We start from the raw sequence: 27,528 nt of genomic DNA, 5'->3' as shown, positions 1-27,528 counted from the left end.
CTCTGTCTACTTGTGATCTCTGTCTGTCAAGTAAATAAATAAAATTTTTCAAAAAGAAAAAAAAAAGTAATGTCTCTATTTCCCACTCTAAGCGTGGGAACTTCAAGGGAGGCAAACAGGAGGCTTGCTTCTGTTCACTGCAGCATCCCTAGTGCTGAAAAGTACCTAACACATACTCAATGATCAATAAATATTTACTGAATGAATGAACAAGTTAGCCGATATCAATCAGTGTGTTCCCTCCTAAGAAGCACAAGGAGAGAAAATTCACTCACAGGAATATAAAGAATCTTGGGAGTTACCAAGAAACACAAAAAATGGAAAAACTTGTATTTGCCTGAAAAAAGTCAAACCATCCAAGAAACTGAAGAGGTGTGGCTTTTTGTACTTGGCTTGAGAATCTTTATAACATTCCATCAAGGAGAAACCACAAAAAGAAATGAAAATTACAAAGCAGAGTTCTGGGTACCAACAGGGAAGGACGGGGAGGAATTCTACCCAGAGAACACACCCAGCAACCCAGCAACACACTTGCTCCTTTAAGGTTTATGCACCTACTGTATACCAGAAATGGTGCCTGGTTTTATGGATTTACTCCTTATGGATTTACTCCTGTTTTTTACCAGGAGTAAGCATGACAGACACCAACTCTCACGGAGTTTCTAGTTGAGCACAGGGGAAAAAGGCATTAAACAGATAATTTAGGTGTGACCGGCACTCAGAAAAGAGAACTATAGGTTGCTATAGTAACAACATTGCCTGGAAAGTCAGTATATATTTTGTTTTCTTCCAAGGAATTTATCCAAAGAATAATATTTTTATGTCTTTTTAAAAATCATATCTTTTCTTAAGCAACAAGTTGCCAGGATGATTTGTATCTATTCCTGTTGCTTAACAAGAATAAAGTAATTTAAGAGTCAGCCTATACTTCTACTTATGAATTTACATGTGGGTTTTGGTCAAGATGATGATCCCCTTCACTAACTTGTATGTACAAAAAGAGGAGACAGAAAATGAGAGGGGGTAAGAGTTTAGTTATGAAAATCACAGAAGGAGAGAGTTGATTTATTCGAAATCTTAAGAACCTTAAACCTTGAAGTTCATAGCACTCCATCTGTGAAAGTTACGCAGAGGGAATTCTAAACGCATGGAAGAAATATCTCTATGGCCCACCTTTCCAAAGTGGTACTCAGTTTCTCCATTCCAGTATTGATACCACTCAGTCTATCAGTGTTGGCTTCTTGACCAAAACCTGAGATGTGGGGCACCTGGATGTCTTGGTCAGCGGAGCATCTGGACCCTTGATTCGGGTTCAGGTCATGATGTCAGGGTCGTGGGATCGAGGCCCGTATCGGACTCTGTGCTCAGCAGTCTTCTTGAGACTCTCTCTCTCCCTCTCCCTCTGCCCCGTCCCCTCATGCTAAATAAATAAATAAAATCTTTTTAAAATAAAAGATAAATTTGAGATGCCAATAAAGGATACAAACAAGATTTAAAACACAAACATAATACAAAGTGACTAGGGCTGCTGTTTTAGCCAGAATAGCCAGGAAAATTCTTTTAGTGGAAATGCCATTTAACACTTGAAGTGATGAGAAGGAACCTCTATTTAAAGATCTAGAATGGAATATTTTGAGCTGGAAAACAAATAAACAAACTAACAAAAAAAGCAACACTTCCCACAGGCCAGAGATGGGGACAATTTGGATTGTTTAAAAGACAAAAGGGAAGCCCCGTAGGGCTGAAATAGACTGAACAAAGAAATAATATCAGAGAAGTATGCTAAGACTAGGTTTTATACAACACTGGTTCTCGAAATGTAGTGTCACCTGGGAACTTGTTAGGAGAGCAAACCATCAGGCTCCTGAGCAGACTTGTGGAATCAGAAACCCCCAGTGGCTCCCAGAAATCTGTGTTCTGACAAGTCGTCCGTAAGATTCCCACACCCACTACGGTTAGAGACCCCTTGGAAAGAACAATGATTCTCCAAACCAGCTGCATATTAGAATTATCTGCAGCAGCATTTAATTTACTTAGGCTGAGCCTTACCCTAGAGTCAATGAATCGGTATCTTTGGGCTTGGTCTCTAGGTATCTCCATTTTCTTTAAAGCTCTTTGGATGATCACAATATACAATGATTACTGAAACTACTAACACAGGGTCTTAAAAATTATGGTAAGAAGTTTGATTTTTTTTTTTTTTCAGATTTACTTATCTGACAGAGATAGAGAGCACAAGCGGGCAGAGAGGCAGGCAGAGCAAGAGGGAGAAGCAGGCTCTCTGCTGAGCAGGGAGCCCGATGTGGGGGGGGCAGCGGTCAATCCCAGGGCCCTGAGATCATGATTGGAGCCAAAGGCAGACGCTTAACTGACTGAGGCACCCAGGTGCCCCCAAGAAGTTTGAATTTTAGTGGGAAATAACTGAAAGTGTTCAAACAAAGTTTATCAAATTTAGTTTCAGCTCCTATGAGAAGGATGAAGAGCGGCAAAATAGAACAAGAAGACCAGTTAGGAGGTCACTATACTAACCTAAGTTGTAACACTGGAAATTCTGTAAGTGGATTCAGAACATATTTTACAGAAAAATCCTAAGACTACAGATTCGATGAGAAAGAAGAGGCAAGAAAAGGCATCCAGCATAAGCCCACATTTTGGGCCTAAGAAATTGTTGCCCAAGGACACCTCGTGGCTCAGTGGGTTAAAGCCTCTACCTTCAGGTCAGGTCATGATCTCAGGGTCCTGGGATCGAGCTCTGCATCAGGCTCTCTGCTCACTGGGGATCCTGCTTCCCTCTCTCTCTCTCTGCCTGCCTCTCTGCCTACTTGTGATCTGTCCAATAAATAAATAAAATCTTTAAAAAAAAAAATAGTTGCCCAGACTTTCTGGAGAAAATCATGCATGGCATGGCCATCAAGGATTGATCTTTGGCCCTTTTAGGTCTGGGATGGCTCTCAGACCCCCAGCTGCAGATGCTGAATGGGCAGCAGGATATGCATACAAGTCTGGAGCGCAGAGGAGAGGTCGGGGGTGCACATGGAACCACCCCTGTATGGATGGTATCTGAAGCCATAAAATCAGATGAGACCATCTAAGTTGAAAGCGTACATACAAAAGAGGGCAGGGAAAGCACAGAACCGGCAGAGCTGGTGTATGGACAGGGTGTAAGCCTGTGTCATACAAATCTGAAGAGAGTGATGGTCCTAGACTGTGACAGCACAGGACAACTGAAGATCTTAAGGCCTCTGTGCTGCCTTTTGGCATAACCGCCACCCCCAATTCTTGAAAGCAAAGTGGCTTTAGAACCTCACAAGCACTTCTTCTGAGTACTGGCTACTGAGTAACTTATGAGTATCCACTTCAGAGCTCCAACTACCGTCAGGAAATCTTTATGTGAATCAAAGAAGGAATCCAAGAATCAGACATATTAAGTGGCTTGTCCATGTTCATACAGTTTCTGTATTCTGCCAGAACGTGACCTGGGGTGGCACTCACTAGTGCTTCCCAAAGAACATGGAGCCTCCAGGCAAGGGGACCACGAGAGGAAGTTTTAGCTGGGCACAGTTAATCCAATCTGGGGCTGGATCTGACCTGTGCTGAGGCAGACTGGCTGGGATGATGACTGGGCAGTGGGCAAGGGCCAAAGCAGTACTACAGATCCAAAAAGAAAAAGAAAGAAAAACCTTGAAATTCTTTACCAGAGAAGCAGGTCAGTTGGGAAGAACCAGTATTCACTATCATTGCACATAAACAAGAAACAGTTGAGGTACAGAGGCTGGCACTAACTGAAAACTTGCTAAAAATGCAAACTTTCAGACCCCTCCCCAGACCTACTAAATAAGAGACTGAGACAGCACATAGCAATCTATGTTTTAACAAGCTGTACAGGAGATGTTGGTGTCCACTAAGGTCAGAGGCCCCTTGGAGAAGCCATGATTCTCACCTTTTACTCCATATTCTGCAGATGTAACATGTGAGGGCTCTTCCAGGAAAAGGCTGCCTCGACAAAGCTGGTACAACATTCTTATGTTGAAGTGACTTGGTAGGTACCTCCCTAACAGTATATTCAAGGAACAGTTCCTAATATTTTATAAAAATATAACTATATTCCTCTCTTTATATACCCATAACATGTGTATATATATATATGAATATACATATTTCTCTTATTTCCACATTTTACTGGGAGTCAAGATGAAACATCTCCCAAAACTGTAATAGCTTGGGTTGTAATAGTTGGGTTCTTTGCAATCTTCAAGAACACAAGATTTAGTCATAGTGGATTAAAAGTAAATTTTTAAAAAAGTAAGTAGAAAAAGCATTAGTAGAAGCTAACCATATCCCAACATTTGGAAAAGTAACACCCACACATGCAATGCCAACCCCCCCAAACCACGATTAACGAATAATGATCAAGTATGATGCTTTGATGTCTTCCCTGGCTGGGAATGCACGCACGCCCGAAACAAACTTGTTATAGAGTCATAGAAGAGCCATCTAACGTGAATCTCAGAAAGCTTATAGTCAACAATGTCCTAATTTTATTTTATTTTATTTTATTTTTTAAAGATTTTATTTATTTGACAGAAATCACAAGTAGGCAGAGAGGCAGGCAGAGAGAGAGGAAGAAGCAGGCTCCCTGCTGAGCAGAAAGCAGGATACAGGGCTGGATCCCAGGATCTCGGGATCATGACCCAAGCCAAAGGCAGAGGCTTTAACCCACTGAGCCATCCAGGCACCCCAACAATTTCCTAAGTTTAGATCCCTGAGCCTGTTGGAACCAGCAGAGATAGTCATGGAAACCTGGGAAGGGCTATCACTACAAAGATAAGCAAAATGCTAATAGGTCTAAGAATGACTTAATCTTCTTATTACAGAAGATCACCAGTGGGTATAGAGGGAAAGTAAGTTGTACTCACTGGGGATTTTGGCCAGCAATTTTGTACGTTTTTATTATTAATAGAAAGGAAAAATGATTGATTATCTAAAAAACACACTTTGGTTTACATAATATTTCAAAACCCAAGGTCCAACAGGTAGAACAGAAAGAACCACCAAACTAATTCGAGCTCCCTAGTTCTTAAGTATGGGAAGGAGAAACATAGAAGTCCCACAAATATAGCCCTAATTTCAAAACATTCTCTTAGAGACACATGTTTCTAAAATGTTTCCAATCACAGCTATTAAAAAAGGCCTCCTCTGAAAATTTTAGATCCATGGTTAGAGTCTAGGACCAATAGGGTTCAGAATCTTACCTCATCATTATGCTGAGTTTAGATTTGGTACCAAAGTTGAAGTCAAAGGTAACAATGACATGTGGCTGACCAAACAGAGATGGAGATCGCACCGTGTTTTAACTATATCTGGATCCACATCACTCTTTTTGGTCTGTTTTCTTGTCCTAGTGGCCAGTTAATCCCATCTTCAGAGCCAGGTAGGAAAAATAAAGCACTATACGAAACCAGGCAGGAAAGCAGGAAATATTGGCACCCTCTGAGCAAGATCAGTATCCTGCAAGCTTAAAGGATTATTACCCCAAGATTCTAATCACTAGGCTAAAAGCATCCTGTTTCACAGAAAATGCTAAATGTAAGTTTTCCCACTGTGTTTGTGCTGCTAACATTTGCAGAATCTCTCACTAAGTGCTGTTCTTCCTTTTCTCTTGGGCTTTGCATGCTCAGACTGGGTCCCACTAAATTCACGTGACACCCTAGCATTTAATAGCACAGTCTTCTCAATCTAAAACAATCTTTCATTTTTAGGGACATCACTAGACAGAATTAGGCCTTCCAGAAATTTCTTGCATTTTAAATTGGAGTTGGATAATCCTGTCAATTAATCAAAAATTCACCATGGCCCCAAATGACATTCGATAATGTCATTTAAGTTCAAAAATGCACTTCCTCGTAGCTAGAGTTAGGAACACACCATGCCACCTTACTCTCTGTTCCTTGCCACTGCCTCCACAAAGTTATAAAAAATGCATACTTTTGCTGCATTTTTTTTAAAGGAAAAAGGAATTTTTTTTTTCTGGACTGGAAAAAGAAATAGATAGAAGATAACATATTGACCGTTGTCACCTGATGAAAGAGATATGAAATGAACGAGCTTGGTAAGACTCTGAACTCTAGTGTTTTACCCCTAATGCCACTACCCCCCCCCCCAAACAGAAAGTCTCACTCTGAGACTCAAGATTTAAAACATTTTCCCAAAACAAAAAGCAGGAAAGGAATGTTAAAATTATGACTTATGCCTAGTTAAATCCATTCTGGCCAGAGTGTGGGCTATCTCATACCACTCTAGGGAAATTTCCCTGAAGTAGTTTGCTGCCTGTTAGATACAATGAACCACAGAGAGGTCAACTGCATAAAACAGAAGTATTAACAATAATAACAATAAAAGGTCAATCATGAACAGTCACTACATCCTTGTCAACTCTGAAGAACCTATTATGTGGAACAAGATATTCTCACTTCCTATTTCTAAAAAGAACCTAAGAAAGAACTTTCTATATATGGCAGAGCTATATATAAATAAGATGGAGAAGAGTGAGGTTCCCATCCTTTGAAGTCTCCAGGAGGCAGAGGTTAGAGTATCCCTCAGAGCCGATGATAAAGGAGGCTCTGCATCGGGGGAGAAGGTGATGTGAACATTACAGGATTTTCACCAAGTTATTCACTTCAGAGAAGACTGAATTTTCCACAAATTATGTCACAGACTGCAATATTTCTTATTTTGCAGATTTCATCATTACTACTATTAATCACAAAATAGGAAGGACAAATAATTTTAAGTTGAAAAAAAGAAGTTAAAGGACTGCAGTAATAATCATCTAGTTCTTAGGGACCAGGCTGTGTGAGAAATGTCCTAACAGTCTTGCCAAGGTCTTGACCTGACCTCCACTTTACGGAAGGTAAGAGCCCTCCAAAAGGTCAAGTCATTGTTGAAGGTCACAGGCAGGGAGGCGGTGGAACCTGAGTTAGGTGCGGGCTTCTACACCAACGCCCAAAACACTCTCGCCGTGAGCCATTTCCCTCAACCGTTTTGCAGGAGTTTCGACTCCTGTCACCTGTAGGAGTTCTATTTTCCCAAACTGAACTCTTTCAAAGTATCCTAACTCTAAATAGCTTAGCTGGTGTTCCTCTTCATTGGAATTTATTGGCTATTCTCACCACAAACCACAAAATTAAAACATCTTTTAAACAAAAGTAGGCTATTACAATCTAGATCATACTTTTTAAAACCTACTAGGAAAAATATAATGCCGGGGTTTTTTTTTTTAACATTTTTTTTTTAGAGTTTTTTTTTTAGAGTTGGTAAACTCTAAAGTTAGACCTCAATACAACTATACATCCCCGTTTCTTCAATCAATAAACTAGAATTTTCAGAAATTCATTACAATTATGGAAGATTTGAACTTGTTTATCAAAGAACTTACAAAACACATTAAGACTAATAACAGTATCTTGAGACATTTTGTGCTGTCTAATATTGCTCAAAAATTAAGTCTCTTGAAAACTATTATTTTTAGAAAAAACACTGAGTGATTAAAGTCCCATGTTTAAGGGACGACAGGGTGGCTCAGTCGATTAAGCATCTGTCTTCAGCTCAGGTCATGAACCCAGGGTCCTGAGACAGAGCCCAGAATAGGGCTCCTTGCTCAGCAGGGAGCCTGCTTCTCCCTCTGCCCCCTGCTCCCCTTACTTGTGCACAAACTCTCTCTTTTTTCTGACAAATAAGTAAATTAAATCTCTAAAAAATTAAAATTAAAAATTAAATAAATTAAAGTCCCATTTTTTAGAGACAAAGAAATCCCAAAGTCTGACTACCTTAATAAAAAGTACAATTGATTTTTCTATCCCAAAACTTGCCATGTCACTGTTGTAGACTAACAATAGTAGTTTAAGACCTCACTTTTCAATTGTATTTCTGATTAACCGCACTCATATTTCTAACAATTTAAAAACATAAAAGTTAATCATGTGTGGCCTCCTTGTCAACAACCCACATTGTGAGAAGCATATTTAGGTGGCTTGGGGGCACACAATTGCCACGGGCTTTGCTGTCAAAAGACACACAGGACAATATAGTTCGACCACCCATTCTATGTCCTAACAACAAATTCTGTCACTCGCCTTTGAATCCAAGTATTTAATTAAACATAGATTTTCTCTGCCTTTTCTATGGTCTGCCATATGTGCATGCGTATATGTATTTATACGAGTGTTTGTGTACATATATGTATGCATATATATCTCTATCTACACATATAGAGCTACAGAGTATAAATACTATAAATGACACAAAACAAGATTTAATGTCAAAATTAACTCATCTATTGAGAGTTATTTTGTTTTATTTTTTGAGAGTCAGTAAGGCTGATCTAATTGTTCTTTATGTTTTTCTAACTTTCTTTACAGTAATGCTCTGTAAACAAATATCACTAAAATGACATCAGCAATACACCTTGGGGAATGGCAACAAGTAAGAGATCTGAACATAGAGTAACACAGAATAAATATAATAAGAAAGTGAGGAAAACAGTTCAGGTGGAAGAAATAAGTCATAGAGGGAGGTTTACTAATGGCACAATCCCTGATCAAGGTTAAAGAACCTAAATGATGGAAAAAGTCAGATTTTTCAAAGTCAAACTTCATAACCCTCTGAGATAGAACTTGGGAAACAGACTCTAGAAAAAAGTTACTATGAAAAAATATCCCTAAACTCCAGAGGAAAAGGGCCCATGACTTCAGGGAAATGCTCTTCTTTTCCTTTTTAAGATTTTACTTATGAGAGAGAGAGAGAGATAGAGAGAGAGAGAGCGCTCGCACAAGCAAGGGGAGCACGAGGGGAAGAAGGAGAAGCAGGTTCCCCGCTGAGCAGGGAGCCCCATGCAGGGTCCGATCCCAGGATCCTGGGATCATGACCTGAGTCGAAGGCAGCCGCTTAACCAAGTGAGCCATGCAGCTGCCCCCAGAGAAACTTTGCCCAAGGCAGAAACAAAAGCAACATCATTAAGGAGCAGGCATAGGCACACACTCCCCCCATCCTGAATGCCCATGCAGGTCCTATTAACATCAACAACAGAGTCACTGCTTTATGCTCCTTTCTCTCTCTCCCTCCCTTTTGTATCATACTTGGTCCCACATTCAGATAAACACTGGCCCTCCTGTGTGTGTGTTCTATACGTCACAAAGTCCGTGAGGTCAAGGTCCACATCCTCCCTCTGTGCTCAAGGCCATCCCGGGCAGGCCTCCAACAAGACTCCTCCTTTCTCCAGAGGCCCCTCCTCCCTCCCACCCCATCCCCACTGTCATCAGGGATTACTTTCACGTAAATGTTTATCTTTTCAAATCTCCGGTACCACAAATATTGCTTCCTCCGGGAAGCCTTCTACCATCTTCCAGGCAGAAAGCATCTTTCCACCCTCCGGGCTCTCACATCCCTTGCGGTCTAGGCTTACAACAGAGAAAACACTCTCCCTTGCACTTCTGGTCTCCTAATGCCCGTCTCCTTTCCAGTGCTCTTGAAGACCAAGGTTATGCCTGACTGACCTTCAGAATTCACCACAGCAATCTGTATAGCACTTCCCAGAGCCTAGTGCTTCAAAATGCTTTAACTTGGATCCGTATTCCTGGAGGCAAAGATTAAGTCAAAGAACACGGTTTCCACAGTTGAAAACTTTGCGACTGGACTGAGTTTACAAGAACTCTGTGACCCCAAAACCTGATTATGCGCAAGGGCATCCTATCAATACCCAGCTGTCCTCTTGTTCTTGTTTTGTGATGATTTACTCAGAAGAAGGCATTTTAAGATGGGGTCAGCACTATTTTCACAGTTCTTAAAGTAGGTCTTGAGTGTCTTGAAAAATCTGTATTAGAGTAATGAAGTCATGGTTGTCAAGGCGTTGGGAAGAAGAAGCATTACTTGTTGTGATGACAGCAGAAAGAAAGAGTACTTCTGTTGCCCCTTTAATTTTGTTTTTCCATGACTGTCCAAAGGAAGATTTGCAGCCTCATATGTAAATTTTTCCCCAATTTTTAACTCATCTTTAAATTTAATTTTTAAGAAATTTACTACACCAAAGTTAAGGGAGATAATGGAAACAAATCATCATCAAAATGATATAAATCAAATAACAAGCACTCTACTGGTAATATTCATAAACAAAGATGAATAATTTAGCTTAACTACAAAATAACTATTATATAGAAATATTAGCAAAATTCAAAAATACTTCTGATAGGGGTTTTTTCTTTTTTTCCACTTCCTACTCTACGTCCTTGGATATTCTTCATATAAGATCAACCAAATCACACAAGAGAAATAGAGCCAAAGAAATTGGGGAAGACTTGACATATGTATGATTCTCGACTTATGCAAATCTGATATAAAATGTGAAAATGATCAAGGACTATGCCAAACCTTGCCTCCTTCCCCCAGATAAGCACATTCCCGCTACCTTTATATTTGAGAAAGGGCGCAGAGTGGGAGAGGTCCCCGAACGGAGAGGCGCCCAACGAGGTAAACGCTGACCTCTCCAAGGGGCCACAGCTTGACGAGGCTCGCCACTGGATCTCCCAGAATAACTGAACTAGAGAACTTCCGACCATTCTTCATTTTAAAAGGGGCCAGTACATAAGGAATAACACAGAGGACATTAGGAAAAGTGAATTGGGGGATATCGGAGGGGGAGACGAACCATGAGAGACTGTGGATTCTGAGAAACAAACTGAGGGTTTTGGAGGGGAGGCGGGTGGGGGGATGGGTGAGCCTGGTGGTGGGCATTGAGGGCAGGTACTGCATGGAGCACTGGGTGTGGTGCATAAACAGTGAATCTTGGAACACTGAAAAAAAATAAAATAAAATTTAAAACAAAGTGGGGGAGTGAGGAGTACCTGCTGCTTTTTTTTTTTTTTTTTTTTTCCCCTTCCACTTCTGGAAATTAAAAAGAGTTTAGGGGCTTTGAGCTCCTCCTAACCCTGCATTGCTAAAATAGCCTGGTGTAGGTAAGTGCCCAGAGGTAAACCAGGTTTCAGCCCTTTGTTCCTCAAACCTTCTAATGTCTCTGAAATCAGCATATAAATCATAAACAAACAGATCTCCCCCCCTACTCCCCCCCCACACTTCCCCACAATAAAACACAGAACACCTTTCCTAGACTTGTTCCAGGGGAGGTGATAGGCCCTCAGCAAATCAGGCTCCTCTCACAAAAGCAGATGTTCCAATGTCAACATCTAAAGATCAAGATCGGCCTTCCCAAAACCGCTCTTTTCCAAATCCACTGTATAAATAGCTGCAGACTTGTATCCATTTTTAGTATCAAACATTTCTTTCACTAGATTGAGCTGTATTTACAACCACAGGTCAAACATTCTTAATCCCAGGCACACTGGCTCATAATACTTTTTAGACAGACTTCTTAAAACTGCCTCTGCAGCTAGACTTACAGAAATAGGCATGGCGAGAACATGCTGTTGAGGGGCCCAAATCCCAAAGCAAAAAAGTCTCAAGGCAGGGGAATCTTAAGGCTGTTTCCTTTATAGGTTTGCAATTATCCTCCAAGACTTCATTGGGCCATGCTCCAAATCTAAGAAAGATAAAATACCTCCCATATTAACCAGATGTGAGCATCAGATATTTCAAAAAAGAGGTGCTATTTGAGGCGTCCCAATTGTTCACCTCAAGCTTCCAAGACCCCTTGCCCTAATAGTGAAGATCGCTGACAGAGGCCTCGGGGAGCCTAAAAGTTGGTCTAAAGTGAGAATGGGGCAGGAAGAAGAGACCCCAGGACAAAGAGCCTCTCCCACCTGTGCTGCAGGCAGGCCCTTCCTGAATTTATCTATGTCGCGTACTACTTTATTAGGTAACCCCTAGTGATTTCATCTGAAGGAAGAATTCCCAATGTTAAAAAAAAAATGCTGAAAATTTCTGTCCTAGATAGACTCCCCTGATCATAAAATCAGCCCACAAGGAAATCACTGAGCGGGATAACCCAGGAAGGCCGTTAGCAGTCAGCTCATCCACTCCCTAGCAGTTCCCTCTGATGCTAATCCAGGGGAATTAACAGAGCAATATTGTTCCAGCACGTCCAGAGAAATTCAGTTTCCTTACGTTATGAAATACATGAAATAAAGCCTACTAACCAAACAACCCTTTATCCTGGCACATTTGTAGACCACAAACTATGACTCTGAGCGGCCACTGCTCGCAGGGGAGATTTAATGGTGTTACAGAGTCAACGCCAGGGCTCTGTGGAATACAGAAATCTATTTTCAGCTGGGATTCTCAGCCAGAAGTGTCTTCCCATTATGAAGCGTGTGAAATTTCAGAAATGTCGAAGCAGGGAGGTAAAGCAGGTCGACGCCCTCCAGCCGGAGACCACCTGCAGCCCATCTGCTGTGGACGGGCTGGGTTCATTCCATGTTGCATGGAGGGAGAACGCACACCAGAGGGAAGCATCAGCATTTCAGTAAAAAAAAAGAGCGAGAAAGAACCATTCACGGGACTTGGGCTTCAGCTGGGTAATTTGGGGGAAGGACTAGAGAAGCTGGGCTTTGTTCTAGATTGGATGCTATTGGAAAGCAGGGACGATTCATTGCCTGACCACCTCGGTAGCTCTTACCTAGAGGTAGGATAGACTAAAGCAAGAATAGAGCTGAAAACGGGAAAGAATTAGCAGTCACTCATAAATGATCACCTGGCAGAGAACAGGAAAAGGTCACACTAGATGGCAACATATTAGTTATTGTTGGCCACACTGGGTAAGAATCACTGTCACTTCCTTCAAGAAGACTTGGATGTTGATTTCAGAAACCCAGAGAATAACTTAGTTATGACGCATATCAATGTCTAGATCATATTCTAGACATTGGCTTCTGATACATCACTCGAGGCATCTTAGGTCCTCTTCAATCATACCTTTACTAAAGCACCTTTCCTTTGACCATTTCATACAGTCACCTGAGACAGGTGAAGTCTACTTTACCAGTTCAGTCAAGTGTCTGATTCCAGAGAGGTAAAGACAACTTAAGGGCTATTGCTTTTCAAATTATCTGTGGTGGGGCGCCTGGGTGGCTCAGTGGGTTAAGCCGCTGCCTTCGGCTCAGGTCATGATCTCAGTATCCTGGGATCGAGTCCCGCATCGGGATCTCTGCTCAGCAGGGAGCCTGCTTCCCTCTCTCTCTCTCTGCCTGCCTATCTGTCTACTGTGAACTCTCTCTGTCAAATAAATAAATAAAATCTTTAAAAAAAAAAAAAAAATTATCTGTGGTGAAGAGAATGTTTTCTTTTCCCCCAATTGGTCTTGGACTATTTTGTAAAATACAACAGAAATTAATTACCAGAGGGGTGCCTGGTGGCACCGTTGGTTAAGCCACTTTTCTCCGACTCTTGGTTTCAGCTCGGGTCCTGATCTCAGACTCCTGAAATCAAGCTCTGCACCCCTCAGGCTCCACACTCAACAGGGAGTCAGCTTGTCCCTCCCCCTAGGCTCTTCCCCGAGCTCAGGCTCTCTCTCCCTCTCTCCCAAACAAATAAAGTCTTCTAAAAAATAAGAAGAAAAATAAAATGAGGGGCACCTGGGTGACTTGGTTAAGTGTCCGGCTCTTGATTTTGGCTCAGGTCATGGTCTCAGGGTCCTGGGAGCGAGCCCTGCATCAGTATCCCTGCTCAACAGGAAGTCTGCTTAAGGATTTTTCTCTCTCTCCCTCTCCCTCCCCCGCCCCTGCTCGCATGTACTCTCTCTTTCTCTCTCTCTCCTTCTCTCTCTCTCTCTCTCTCTCTCTCTTGCAAATAAATAAATCTTTAAATTCATTCATTTATTCACTCATTCATTCATTTTAAAAATGATAAAACTGGGGCACCTGGGTGGCTCAGTCAGTTAAGTGTCTGCCTTTGGCTCAGGTCATAATCCCAAGGTCCTGTGATCGAGATATCCCGGATCAGGATCCCTTCTCACCGGGGAGCCTGCTTCTCCCTCTCCCTCTGCTGCTCCCTGTGCCTGTGCGCGCTCTCTCTCGCTCTCTCTCTCTCTCTCTATCAAACAAATTTTTAAAAATCTTTCAAGACCTTTCTAAGGTCAAGAAGGTTAAGGTTAAATCCCTATATAGTCAGTTAAAGAGAAAAAAGGGTTTCGGAAGCAGCAACCAGGCAAGTTTATTTCCGTTCCCTACAATTGAACTTCCTATTTCATCTCTGCTAAGGGCTTATCCCACGCAAAACGATTCTGCAATTTTAAGAACTTGTTCCCAGCTTAATGAAGTGGTCCTAGTGTTAATCCCAGGGGTTTGTGGATTCGCTCCCCATAGCGCTGTTTGCTGTTCTTCCTGTTGTCATCACGGCGCTTCCTCCAGGCACAGGGCTGCTGTGAGCTGGACGCTCCAGGAAAGGCTTCACCTCGCATTCCCACAGGGCAGCACTGCCTTCTCTGCAGGCCGGACCCACCTTCTCCTGCACTGAGCTGAAGGCCTCAGCCAATTATCTCTGGTTCAAAACTGTCCTGTTCATCTCTCCGAACATATTTCTCTCGAAAACTACAATTTTCCAAGTTAAATGTGATTCTAACATATATATATACACACACACATATGCCAGATATTTTGACACTTAAATCCCACGACAAATTTAACATCTTTGAGCTGCATGAAGATGGTAACCACGACTCCTTTCGCCGTTTCAGAGCCTAGAATGGCACTTGGCCCATTACTGGCTCCTACAATCACTGTTTAATTAACTAAATAACGGATCAAAGACTGGAACAAATGAATACTTGTAGAGTGCAGTGGTAGTATCACACACACACACATACACACACACACACACTCGATATCAATTTACATGTGATGCTAACACAGTTATCTGAAAAATGAGAAATTAGAGAATCCTAATAATTAATAGTCATTCAGACTTTGTATCTATGTTCCTCTTCCTTAACAACTTGTTACGTGCCCAGATTTCTCATATCTATGATTAGATAATTAGACATGTACAAGAAGAAAAATACTGGTTGCTGAGATGTAAAAACCATTGTGATGATGCATTAAAAAACGTTCCTTGCCTGTTACCTTCCTTAAACTGATTTTCCAGCCAATATCCCACATTTCAAATCTTAACCGAGAAGATAAAAAGTACATAATATTTTATGTTTTAAAACCAAAAAGTAACACTGGATTAAGTTTTATACTCAACGTATTTTACTTACAAGTATTATAAAGTGGTACCTTTTATATGATTTATGTTCTTTTCTATCTTAGGAGTACTGAATCAATCTCTCTCAATGAATACTTTGAACTTCATCTTCTAGAAAGTGCTTTCTTTTTTATTTCCTAGTCAATGACTGAATTAATTCACCTCTATTCAACCTTTGTACAGAATGAGAAAAATTCGAGTGGTTCCTTGTGTCTTCAAACCCTAGAATATGGTCTAGCACCAAACACGGAGTGTAGAGACCTAATCTAATGCAGTCCAACTTGAACATTGGGACCTACATATGTTCTGCTGCATGTCCTCTGCACTGGCTTTTAAAACCCTTCAGAACACCAAGAGGTAGGACAGGACTGCAAAAAGAAAGCCCAAAACAATGACCTTACCAACATTTGGTACAACATATGTGCCATACCACCGCTGGGCTGGGCCTATGCATGGAGAGCACAATAGCAAAAAATTCATGGTATTGTTGTAGAACCAGCTAAGGTAGGATAATTACAAACAGGAACATAAGGAATATTTGAGAACTCCCAGAAGAGTGGCAAAACAAAGGGAATAGCTCTGAACTCCCAAGAAACAGCAGCTTGGCAACCATCGAAAGAAAAATGGTTGCTTTTTTGAACAAAGTCAACTGTGGATGAAAGGGGCATAAACATTGACATACTTTTCAAGTAACATCTGGGGAGACAAAACAAATAAGAATATTTCACATCTGCAGAGTGTGTAGAGAAAGGTCAGTTACTACTGGCCTCGACAACAAAACAGAAGAGCAATATATGGGTATTTCAGTTCAAACTAAAGAAAGAACTGACTCAAAGCCACAATGCAAAGGGAACTGCATCTCGTGTTTGTAAAGTAATGCTACTTGAACGAATTCTGACAAAGGATCTGCTCATTTCCCATTTTACCATTCTGTGGGGAAGCGAAAGAATGCATTCAAGATACTTTCTTTAAGAAGATATCCAAAGTTTCCACATAAGACGTGAAATACTATCATTTTGGAAGAATCTACATTTCTTTAAAAATTTTCAGAATGCTTTGAAAGATATAAGGAAATGAAATTCCCCAGTGTAACACAAGTGAACACATAAGCAAAAAAATGCTAAAATAGGTATCTTTTGCTTCTCAGAATAATGCTGTCTTTGTGGCAAAATGAAGCCAAAGCACACATCTTTGACAGTCAAGTCCTTTCTCAAGCTCCTTCCTGAACTTCAAATATAGTAAGGCTTCCTTTCCACCTATCCCTTCCAAACCATGCTGGAGCCATGCTGGCCTCCCACACACCTGCAAACACACACACACACACACACACACACACACACACACACACACACAGAAGGGAGTGACTCTTACCAGACCGTCACAGTTGCTAATGGCAACAAAGGTTCCTGGAATGTCCATGATGTCACCAACATAAGCACAGTTAGTCTGCAAAAGCTCTGTTTTCCAGATTCTTTCTGAAGCATTTCCTGATTGATGATCATCAGTGGGGTCAGTTATATTCTCTGACACCAGATCTGTCTCGTGCCATTCCACAACAGCCCCAGGAGCGACCAGCTGAGTGTTGGGCCTTAGTCGCAGATGAAAATCTCTTCCAAACGCAGAGATGTTAAAGAACAATTGCTCAGAGTCGGAAGACACGTCCCTCGGTGACCTCCTTTTGTGAATTGCAGAAAGAATATGGGAGAGATAGTGTCCTTCAAAATTTGTGCTGACTGGAGTCACCAGCTCATACTCACTCTGGTTCTGTATTGGTAAATCTGTAGGGTGAAAAATAGAATTGTAGAACCCTGTGTGACAAGAGAACACAGGAGGACATGACATAAAGTGCCCCACCTCAGAAGGCTGTATGTCAACTTGCATAATAAATATATTCCTGAGCCATCTCATTAAGTATGAAATTTTGAGAACTCGGATCATTTCTCAACTATACTTAGGTAACTCTGGGTTCCGTCAATGGTTTTCTTTTTTAAAAATGTACTACAATGTGAATATTCATACCTCATTTATATGTTTGAGACTATGAATATAATAAGTTTCCATAAATGATATCTGGTTTGCTTACAATCAAGACATGATCTCAGCTCATTTATTATGGGCATAATTGACACCTGTTATAATTTTTTTAACAAAGTTGTCACTATGTAAAAGAATTTTTTTGATTGTTTAACTTTTTTCCCTATAAAAATCCTAGAATTTATATTCATTATAATAACCACTTTATGTTGCATTTATGGTTGGCCTATAATTTTATACACTGTAGTTTATAGTGCTGTAGTTTATACATAATTTTTCCATCATAACAAACCTAACAATCACACCTCACAGGTAAGGAAACAGATTCAGGAAGTATGTGCCCAAGATCATGTAACTGTGAAGCCTGGATATCAATCCAACTTATACTCCAAAGCCCATACACTCCTTCTACTCCACTGAGCTGTGCCCCAGAGATCACAGAACATTTGCAGAAAACAAGGAGAATGGGTAAAAGAAAAGCAGAAATCATAATCCATAAATAAATATGTAGATGTTGGTCAGTTAAGAGCAAATGGCAATGCCATGGGGCAACAAATTCTACACCTGGGACAGGTTCTCATTTTAATATTTATGTCTGCCTGGAACCCGCCTTGCATGATGCGTGGCCAGCTACAGGTTAAACCCAATGGCACAACTAATTCCCCTCGTTTAGCCAAATATACTATGTCTGTTGAAATGCAAACACCCTGGGGAAAGATAACTCAATGAATAAACCATTTATCCCTTATTAGAAATAATTTGGAAGCAAGACAGTGGATCCTGGAGAAGGATATGAGGAGAAGGAGGAGAAAAGGAAACAAGCAAAATCTGTAACAGAAATTTAAAAATCCCCCACCTTCATGATTCCAACCTAAGACTAGTCCTGCAGTATGTAAAAGGACCCTAAAAATTCCATGACCTACGAATATCTCTCGCCTAGAGCAATCACGTGTACATCATCCAACAAATCAAAGCGTAAGACTCATAACTGAACTATAACATTGCTGATCTTAAAGTAACCTTATCGAATATGTTCATTCTGTTCCTGCTTTTTAAATACTTCAAACAGTGTATAAAATATCAGAAGACAAAGGAAGGCATTTTACAACTTGGAAATTCTCTGAATGCATGCTTGATACCATTATGCCATTTAGAATGCCCGATGTATTTAAACAAAATACCCTTCTTTATTAAATGCACAGATCAAATAGTTACTAGGCAGAGGAGTGAGGACTGTTGCCTCCCAGAGTAAAGTGAAGCCTGGCTCCAACCCTGGGAGGAGAAGCAGAGGCACGATACCTGCTTTGTGAGTTCTCTGGACCAGAGTCAAGGACCCACACTAGGCATCAGCATTAAGCACAGATGCAAAGATGTCGTCTCTCTTACAGCTTAATCCCTGGGGAATACTTTTGTAGCTTCTGGCTTATAGAAAGAACTTGAAATTTTAAGGCATGATCTCGAGTGTTGCAGGAGCAGAGTGATGGAGGGGAAGCTCTCCACAGTAAGGGGTGAATCAGCTCTCGGATGTAGACTGACAAAGCCTAACCCCAACTAAGTACAAACTCCTTACGGACAAGAAACTCCCCCATTCATCTTGGTATTTCCAATATCATCTAATACAAGATTTTGTACACGCCACAGTCTCTTGTCAGTAGGATTTGTCTAAGTTAGTAACGTAGGTAACCGGAGAACCTTTGCTTTGCCCATGCTGACTTACAAGATATCCTACCAGAGGGCCAAGGGCTTCTGGCTGCACGAGTAATCCCACTTATAACTCTTTCTCTAACAATTCATTCACTGTTTCAAAGGAAGGAGATTTCCCATCTCCACCGAAGGAAATTCACACGCCCAAAGTCTAGACAATATACTGATGCCTGGATTAAGTTACTAGAGAACTAGAAAATTCAGGAAGAATGCAAGCAGACTCCTCCACACCCAGGAGGACACCCAGAGCCTCAGGCTTACAGCACAATGTGCATCCTAGATTCTCTGGGACAGTTCCATTTTCCACTGTCAGACAGTATGTTCTGCATTTTTATACAAAATAAAGATGGCATATTACTACAGAGCTTGGTCTTCTCTGATGCTAAATAAGAAGTCCTTCCTAAAATGTACACATAAGACACACTGCTGAAATTAACCCCAGAATGAGTGATTTTCCAATTAGGAATTACTGTAACCAAAGGAAAAGATGCAGTTAGTAACCCCTCAGGCTGCCACCCCCCTGAGCAGTAGTTAGCAGAACTGACAAAGGAGCTACCGGGACACCTGCCACTTATTGGCAGGATAAATGCTGGGCACTGTGCTTTGTGATCAAGAATATACCATCTCTACAGCACCCGAGTAGCTCAGTCGGTTAAGTGTCTGCCTTTGGCTCTGGTCATGATCCCAGGGTCCTGAGATCGAGCCCCGAGTCTGGCGCCCCGCTACCAGGGAGCCTAACTCCTCCCTCCCTTTATCCTGCTACCCCTGCTTGTATTCTCTAACTCTCTCTCTCTGTGTCAAATAAATAAATAAAATATTTTAAATATATATACCATCACTAATTCTCACAGCAATCGCAGCAAGTGGGTGTTCTCCCTAGTTTATCAATGAAAAGGCAGGCCTAGGAGACCTCACACATTGCAAGCAAGAAGCCAAGGGGAAAATTCAATTTTTATCATTTTGACACTGAGGACCATGCTGCTATGCTCTTATTCACTTCAAAATGGATAGAACATCTTGCTGTCGATTTCTAATTTAAGATCTGACTTATAAAGGAAAACTAACACAAGAATGACCATGTTCTGTCTACCCGCAGCTAGACAACCAATATTGCCTCCAGTGTAGTCTCGAAAATTTCTGTTAAAGGCTCTTAAATTGGGAAAGCTCTTAAATTTGCTCTTTGGAAAGCAAAAAAAAGGTGGGAGGGGGTGGCGGGGAAAGCTCACCACCATCAAAAGTATTTTCATCTCAGATTACAATCATACAAGCAAATTAAATTATACCAGCGGTAAGTTACTGTATTCAGACATGACAAACTTCACAGGTCCAAATCCTTCCACAAAGCAGGACAGCCTGTGGATAAGGAAGGCACTGCACCATTAGAAAGCAGTAAGTTAAGTCCGTGCATGACCCTGACCAAGTTCTTCAGTTTCCCTCAGGTTCAGTGTCCTCAGTTGTTAACTGGAAGCTAGAAATACTTCCCACTGCATAGGTCTAGTGAGAGGTTTAAATGAGATTATGCAGAGGATGCAATAAATGTGAGTTATTGAAACCTTCAATGCAAGGTAGCTACTCATTCAAAGACTGCCAATGTGCAATTTTAAGATTCGAAACTATATAACCACCAGCAGAGACGGCCGAAGGGCCACGGCAATTCGTCTATAAAGGTTTTCGTGGGCCATAAATTCTACAAGCACAAATGGCTGGAGCCACCATAAAGCCACACTGCGATCACTGAGTCACCTGAACAGGACTCAGATGCAGTGAAGCTCCCACCCCCGACTGGCGTCTGTGCACACGTGGTCCATCTTCCTCCAGGCGCTACGGAGAAGCTGCCTGTGGTCATACCTAGGAGCAAACTCTCCACTCGTGCACCTTATCCTAACCCCTCCGGCCTCTGCAAGAGCTGCCTCTGCAACTGTCCTCTCCTCTTTCCGTATCCGTTTCCCCACATCACTAGATCATTCCCACCGACAAATAAACAAGCTGCCCTCTTATCTCCCATCCTTAATAAAAATCCTCTGACGTCACATCCCACTCCGGCTAAAACCCCATCACTTCATGACCCTTTATAGCAAAATGCTCCAAAAGGTTGACTACAAGAGATGTCCCCAATTCCTCTCTTCCCACTCTTGCTCCTTCTCGAGCCTGATCCAATCAGGCTCTTGAGGTCACTAGAGACCCCATGTTGCTAAAACCAATGGTCCACACGCCCGCTCCTTCCTTGCTGCTTCAGCAGATTCTGACCCAGCTTATTTCTCCTTCCTTCTTGAAATAAGTTCTCTACTTAGCTTCCAGAACATTGCCCTTGTGGCTCTCCTCCTTCCCCCATGATCTCTCCTCCTCATTCTCCCTTCCTCACATCCCTTGGTTTCTGCAACTTGCATACACGGCCGAGCCACAGGACCTGGTCCTTGGACTCCTCTCTCCTACATTTACCCTCTGCAGGATGGTAAGTTCATCCCATGAGTTTGAGTGTCTTTACCATCTTTTATCTCCGGCCCCGGCTTCCTCCATGGGCTCCTCTCTTGTCAACTCCATTGTCTTCCCAGGTGGACGTTCCCTAAGCCCTCCAACCTCCAACTTAACATTCCCAGAAGTAAACTTCCTCTCTCCCTGCTCTAAGGTCAGTAACTGGCAACGCTATCCTCCTAGCCACTCAGACCCAACACCTGGCTAAACCACCCTTGACTCTTGTCACATCACAAATCAAATCTCCAACAAATTCTATTGACTCAGCCTTCAAAGATGCCACCGAACAGTGACCTCAGCTCACCACCAGCCCGGCCACTACCCTGGCCCAAACCAGGGGTCCCAGTTTTTATTGAGCCTCATACCTGTTCTTGCTTCTGCTCCTCTCCTTTATAAATCATCCTCAAAACAGAGCCAGAGTAGTTACAGTGACAGGTCAACTCCTTGTTCTTCTCCTCAAAACCCATCCCAGAGTGAAATGGGTTTGCTCTGTCCCACAGCCTGGTACTGAGAATTCTCACATCTCCAGGCCGCTGGGATGGCTTTCCTCTGGGATGACCTCCTCAGTTCCTTCAGGTGTTCCTTTACTGTGAGCCTCTCTCATGGAGCTCGGTCCTGACCAGCATCCATCTCATCACTCTATCCTCTTTCCGCATTTTATTTTTCCCCACAAAACTTACCACTCGCTCTGACACACCATAAATTATACTTATGTGTACTTATTGTTCCTTCCACTAGCGTATAAGCTCCAGGAGGGCACAGATTTTTATCCGTTCTCTTTCTACCGCTCGCCAATGCCTAAAATAGAACCTGAAGGAATGAATGGATGAGAGCAGACTGAGCCCAAGGGTGTATCTAAAATTAGAATGTGGGGCACCCGGGTGGCTCAGTGGGTTAAGCCTCTGCCTTTGGCTCAGATCCTGATTTCAGGGTCCTGGGATCGAGTCCTGCATGGGGCTCTCTGCTCAGCGGGGAGCCTGCTTCCCCCACTCTCTCCCTCTGCCTGCCTCTGCCTACTTGTGACCTCTATCAAATGAACAAACAAATAAATAAATAAAATTAGAATGCACCATCTTTTCCCCAAAGAACAATTTATCACCAAGCAATCAAAGACAGCTAAGTAGACAAGTTGTCTATACCTCTACAACCAGAATTTTGCTTGCAAAAGTTGTTTCTACTTCTCACAGCTCTCGCTGACCAGTAATTCAACTATTTCATAGTATCTAGGTCTTAGATTTAAGCTACTAAGAACCAGAAAGTGGATCTGGTCATTAAAACAGATCTCCTGGAATGCAGACACAGAGCCCCTCACAGTTAGAAACAAGTAACAGGAAACCAACCCCATTCTGCTATTCCTTTAGATATTCATAGAATATCTATAAAGGTCAAAAATAAAAATGACCTTGAAAACCATCTAATCTTTGCCTATTTCTTACAATGAAGGCACCTCAAGTAGATGTTTTTTGAGTTTTTTGTTTTTGTTTTTTGTTTTTTTAAGTTAGAGGTGGAAAGCCTTTAACCTGCTCCTGCTCTCTGTGAAGAAAGATTTTTCTCTGACTCTCCTGGGCCCCTCCATCTCTTAGCTCACCCTTTTCCCAGTTAAAGAAGAGCGATGTCTGTGATTGCTAAGTCTAGGAAAAATAAGAAGTTTGCAAAGCTCAGCACCTCCCTCCCCATTCTTCTTCCTCGGAAGGATCCTGAAAAGGAGCACAGGTTGTCCTTCACATCATAGGGCAAAAGCCCTGCCCTAGCCCAGCAGACCCTGTCACACGCCGCCTGGGGTATGTACTTCCTATCAAAGTGAGAGCCTCCTGTTCCCCTGGCCTTGTTTGTAAAGGATATATTTACTACATCTTTTTATCTGCTATTTCTAACTTGTTCCCTCAAGCAAGTGAGAGAGCTGTGTTTTCATTCAAGATTTCCTCAGAAACTCAAACTACCTTTAAGAAAAAGTATCATCGTATCTCCTCTGGATGACAATACTAACAAGTCTCCTTGTCAGAGAATTCTCTAGAATCCTCATTTGAGAGTTGAACTTAAAGCGTCTTCCTCCTTGGGTTGAATCAAAGAGACACATTCTTGTGAGAGAGAGAGAGAGAGAGAGAGTGTGTGTTTGTGAGAGACGTGTGTACATCTGTATATATACATACTAATATTAAAAATAATCTACATCTAAGTATTTGAGGAGGCAATGTTTTATGTTTCCATATACTTAAAGACCTTGTGGCTGATCAGACTTTGCATTTTAACATCAACCACATTAGAATTTTCTCACAGTTTCAAAATTGTAACCATTTCTGAGACTTTGGGCCCTTTTGCACATGTTGGTGTACTTGCACAGAACAGGCCCTCTCTAAATACACGCTGAAAGAAAAAAAGGAACTTCCCTCACACTGAAATTTGAACATGGCAGTTCTTTGCCTAGAATAATGTGCCCTACATTCTCTTCACCCCTAAAATATCTCAACCAAAACTCTCATTTTCACTTAAATATTCAGCTTGCCTTCCTGCCTTCACCATTTCTGTTCATGACCCGTTGATTCTCCCAAAGCCCCAGGCTAGGAAACGAACCTTGTATCCATTTCCCGCCCCCCATTCACTATCATTCACGTCCTACTGTTTTCTCCGTAGAAATTTCTGTCCAACTAATCCCATTTCTTCAGATTGCTTCAAGTCTTCATCACCACACACCGCCAACCTCGAAGTGCCAAGTCCAAACTCCCCAACATCATTGCTCACTACCGAATACTGTATAAATTGTAAAAATATTATCTGAATTACTGCCAGGAAAATTGTTTCAAAGTCCCACATGTAAAATGCCTTAATTCTGCCACTTGCTACCTCTGTGATTTTGGTCACTTAAGACCTCCATGTCAGTACTCATCTGTAGATCGAGGGTAATAGTATTTAACTCACAGACTTGTAAAAATTAACTGACCTAATCCAAAGTGTTTAGGACACTATTTGGCACATAGGAAGGGTTCGATAAATGTTAGGTGTTGATATTACTAGGTTCTTCTCTCTCAATAGTTTCAGTGGCTCATCATCACTTCAGGATAAAACAGACTCAGAAAACTGATAGCTTTTTTCCATGTTAGACATGGAAATCGCCTTAAAGACCTCTACTAATCAAATCCTCTCTCTTCACAAATAACGAGCTGAAACTCGCAGACCAGATCACTGAACCCAAATCAAAACTAAACTGTCATTTAAGGCCCTCCACGCTCTGTCAGCTAACTTCTTTGCAACATCATTTCTCATTTTGGCCTACTGGAACATTCTAATGGGTTGCCTAGACCCAACTTAATCCCGTCTGTCCTCCAAGTCCTACTCTACCGTTCGCCCCCAGGGAAAGGACTGCTGCTTTCTCTCCATCTGTACAATTCCAACCTGGCCTGTCGGACCCGTCTCAAGTCCCATCTCTCCCAGAGTACACACCTTGTCCAGAGCACACCCCTGCTGGTCTAAGCCTCTTAGATCTCACCGTCATGCATTACCTGTATTAAGTTCTAAAAATCTCTATGGGAGAAAACTTATATGCTTGCTTCTGTCTTTTCAGAGATTTTAAGCTCTTTGGGATGAAGCTGTGGTATCTTAACTATGTTTAAGTGTTCCCTGCATACAGCAGTCTTTGGGGGGAAAAAAAAATCAATGGCAGTTTTTGGAAGTGGGGTTCTTGAGGGGGAATGTTTTCATAGTATGCCCCTGTGGCCCAAGCTCTGAGATCATCTTAATTCCTTCACACATTCAGTGTCCAAAGCTCACAACTGGGACAGGCAGCTTGGTATCCATCTAGTATGTTGTGCAGTGATACCCAAATGTCTCCCAGAGGTTACCAGATATCCCCAACACGTTACAAAGACCACACTATAGAATAGTAAGAGAACAGAATCACTAAAACTTCAAGGGACTACAGTACAAAGCTCACACACATCACTGCATCCGTTAGTTGATCTAACGAAGCCCAAAGCTACTCCTGGCACAGACGATATTGGAACCCTTTGATTAATACAATAGGGCTTGAGTTCCCAAGCAAAGAAGGGAGAAGGTGGGGTACCCAAGGTCTGGAGTCAGTACTGCGTTTAAATTCTGATTTCAGAGTGATGTGCATTTTGGCCTCTGCAAGCAAATTATCAAATTAAGGCTGAGAGGTTGTAAAAGGAGGATACTAATGGATTCAAACAAGGTAAGGCACATAAAAGATTAGTACATCTTGTAACAATATAAGAAAAGAAAAATTAGCTGAGCTTATTATCGCCTTGACCATTCCCATCCAGGTGGAGCTGCAGAAGATTCCTTCCATGTCCCAGTATCTCTCAGGCCTCTCGTATCTCCACTCCCACCCCAGTCCGGTGTTTCTGACCAGAAGGGATCTTCGGCTCCATGCCAACCGAGGGCCTGAAGGCCAGGCCAGCCGAAACAACCCGCACTCTGTTACCCTACCCAGACACGGAGATTCTCTCCCAAGAATTGGTTGATGACTATAAAGAGAGAGTTTACACAGGCAATTTCCTTTGTCAGGTACAAATTCTCAGGATGCAACAATCTGGCCACAAGAAGGAAAGCAAATAAGCATTTTCAAGATCTGCTAAGGAAGCAGATCCAACAACATTTCCAAATCCTTTGCTGAGGGCAGGAGAATGAGTTTCATCGGAAATGACAGGAGCCAGCTGCTCCAGGAAAAATGTGAGCAAGGTGACAAGTGGACGTTAAGGAAGACATCACACGCTGAGGGCTTCCCAAGGCTATACACACCCACGGAGACGGGGACGCATCTTCACCGAGAGGCAGTTAAAAGTTCGTTGTGACACGTGCTGAACTTCTGAACACAGCCAAAGTCTTTTTCCTCACTTCATCTCCTCTAGGCTCTTACCACCACAAGGCAGAGAACCTCTTTGAAGTCTTTTACTTTAATTGCAAACCTACTCTCAGACTCAAAGATTTCTCATCAAGCTCTTGGAGAAAAAAGAGAGAAAGCCTTTTCTTTTTTCCCCTCATTAAGAAAGAAAAAATAGTTGTGAACTTAAAAATTCTTCACATTTTTTTTAAATCTGGCTTTTTCATAAATATTTGTTGCAATTGCACAATGTTTACATTCAAGACAGTCACTTAGGAAAGAACAACACATTCCTTAGTGTTCCGGGTCATGAAATCAGGTAAAAGAAGATCTTTCAAGAAAAAAAAAGAGAAGAAGAAGAAAAATGTCCAAGTATTTTCTTTGTTTGCTACATTTTTTAAAATTTTATTTATTTATTTGACAGAGACACAGTGAGAGAGGGAACACAAGCAGGGGGAGTGGGAGAGGGAGAAGCAGCCTTCCTGCTGAGCAGGGAGCCCGATGTGGGGCTCGATCCCAGGACCCTGAGATCATGACCTGAACCAAAGGCAAACGCTTAACGACTGAGCCACCCAGGTGCCCTGTTTGCCACATCTTAAAATGATCAAGTAATCAATAACAGAAGAAGAAGGAGAGAAGATATATTTTTTTTAAGGTGAGGCTCCATTGTCAAAATGTTAACATTCAATCTTAGTTTTTAAAGAAGCACATCTAATGGTTATATTTATTATCCCTAGAAGTTTTAAAGACTCGGGAGCTATATTAGACATTCTATAAATTAATATTTCTCATACACCTCACAATTTTTTGATGGATAATACTTTTAAAGATGAATATTGAGCCCAGAATTTAAAGCCAGGAAAACAACCATTTTTCCCCGGGGCCAAAGGCTGAGGAAAATAGGACAGATAAGAAATGCAAGCAGCATTTTTAAAGATTTCCACAGAAACTGACTTGTGGTGATTATACTTTCCAAATCTAAAATAGTCTTGCTCACAATATAACAAAGGCATGAGAGACTGGGACAGTCCACTAGGCCACTGTTTCAGCTTCCTATTGCTGCCATAACAAATTGCCACAAACGCGGCGACTTAAAACAATAATCATTTATTATCCTACAGTTCTGGAGGTCTGAAGTCTGAACTAGGTCACAGGGGCTAAAATCAAGGTGTCAGCGGGGCTGCATGTCTTCAAGAAGCTCTGGGAATAATCTGTTTCCTTGACTTCTCGAACTTCCAGAGGCCACACACGTTCCTTAACTCCTGGGTCCCTGCCTTCGTCTTCAAAACCAGAAA

General features: G+C 41.8%; 1 protein-coding gene across 1 annotated transcript in view; it reads right to left on the bottom strand.

Annotated features, from left to right (window-relative positions):
• ADAMTS3 (ADAM metallopeptidase with thrombospondin type 1 motif 3) overlaps positions 1-27,528 on the bottom strand; it is a 248,180-nt gene that overhangs the window by 211,212 nt on the left and 9,440 nt on the right. Inside the window, exon 3 of the mRNA XM_059159482.1 lies at positions 16,558-16,964. Within this exon, the coding sequence (XP_059015465.1) occupies positions 16,558-16,964 (407 nt within the window). The remainder of the gene's footprint in view (positions 1-16,557; positions 16,965-27,528) is intronic.

Source organism: Mustela lutreola, chromosome 1 (genome assembly GCF_030435805.1).
Source record: "Mustela lutreola isolate mMusLut2 chromosome 1, mMusLut2.pri, whole genome shotgun sequence".
Taxonomy (NCBI): Eukaryota; Metazoa; Chordata; class Mammalia; order Carnivora; family Mustelidae; genus Mustela; species Mustela lutreola.
Note: the sequence above shows the minus strand (reverse complement) of the source record. Positions and strands in the feature narration are given on the sequence as shown.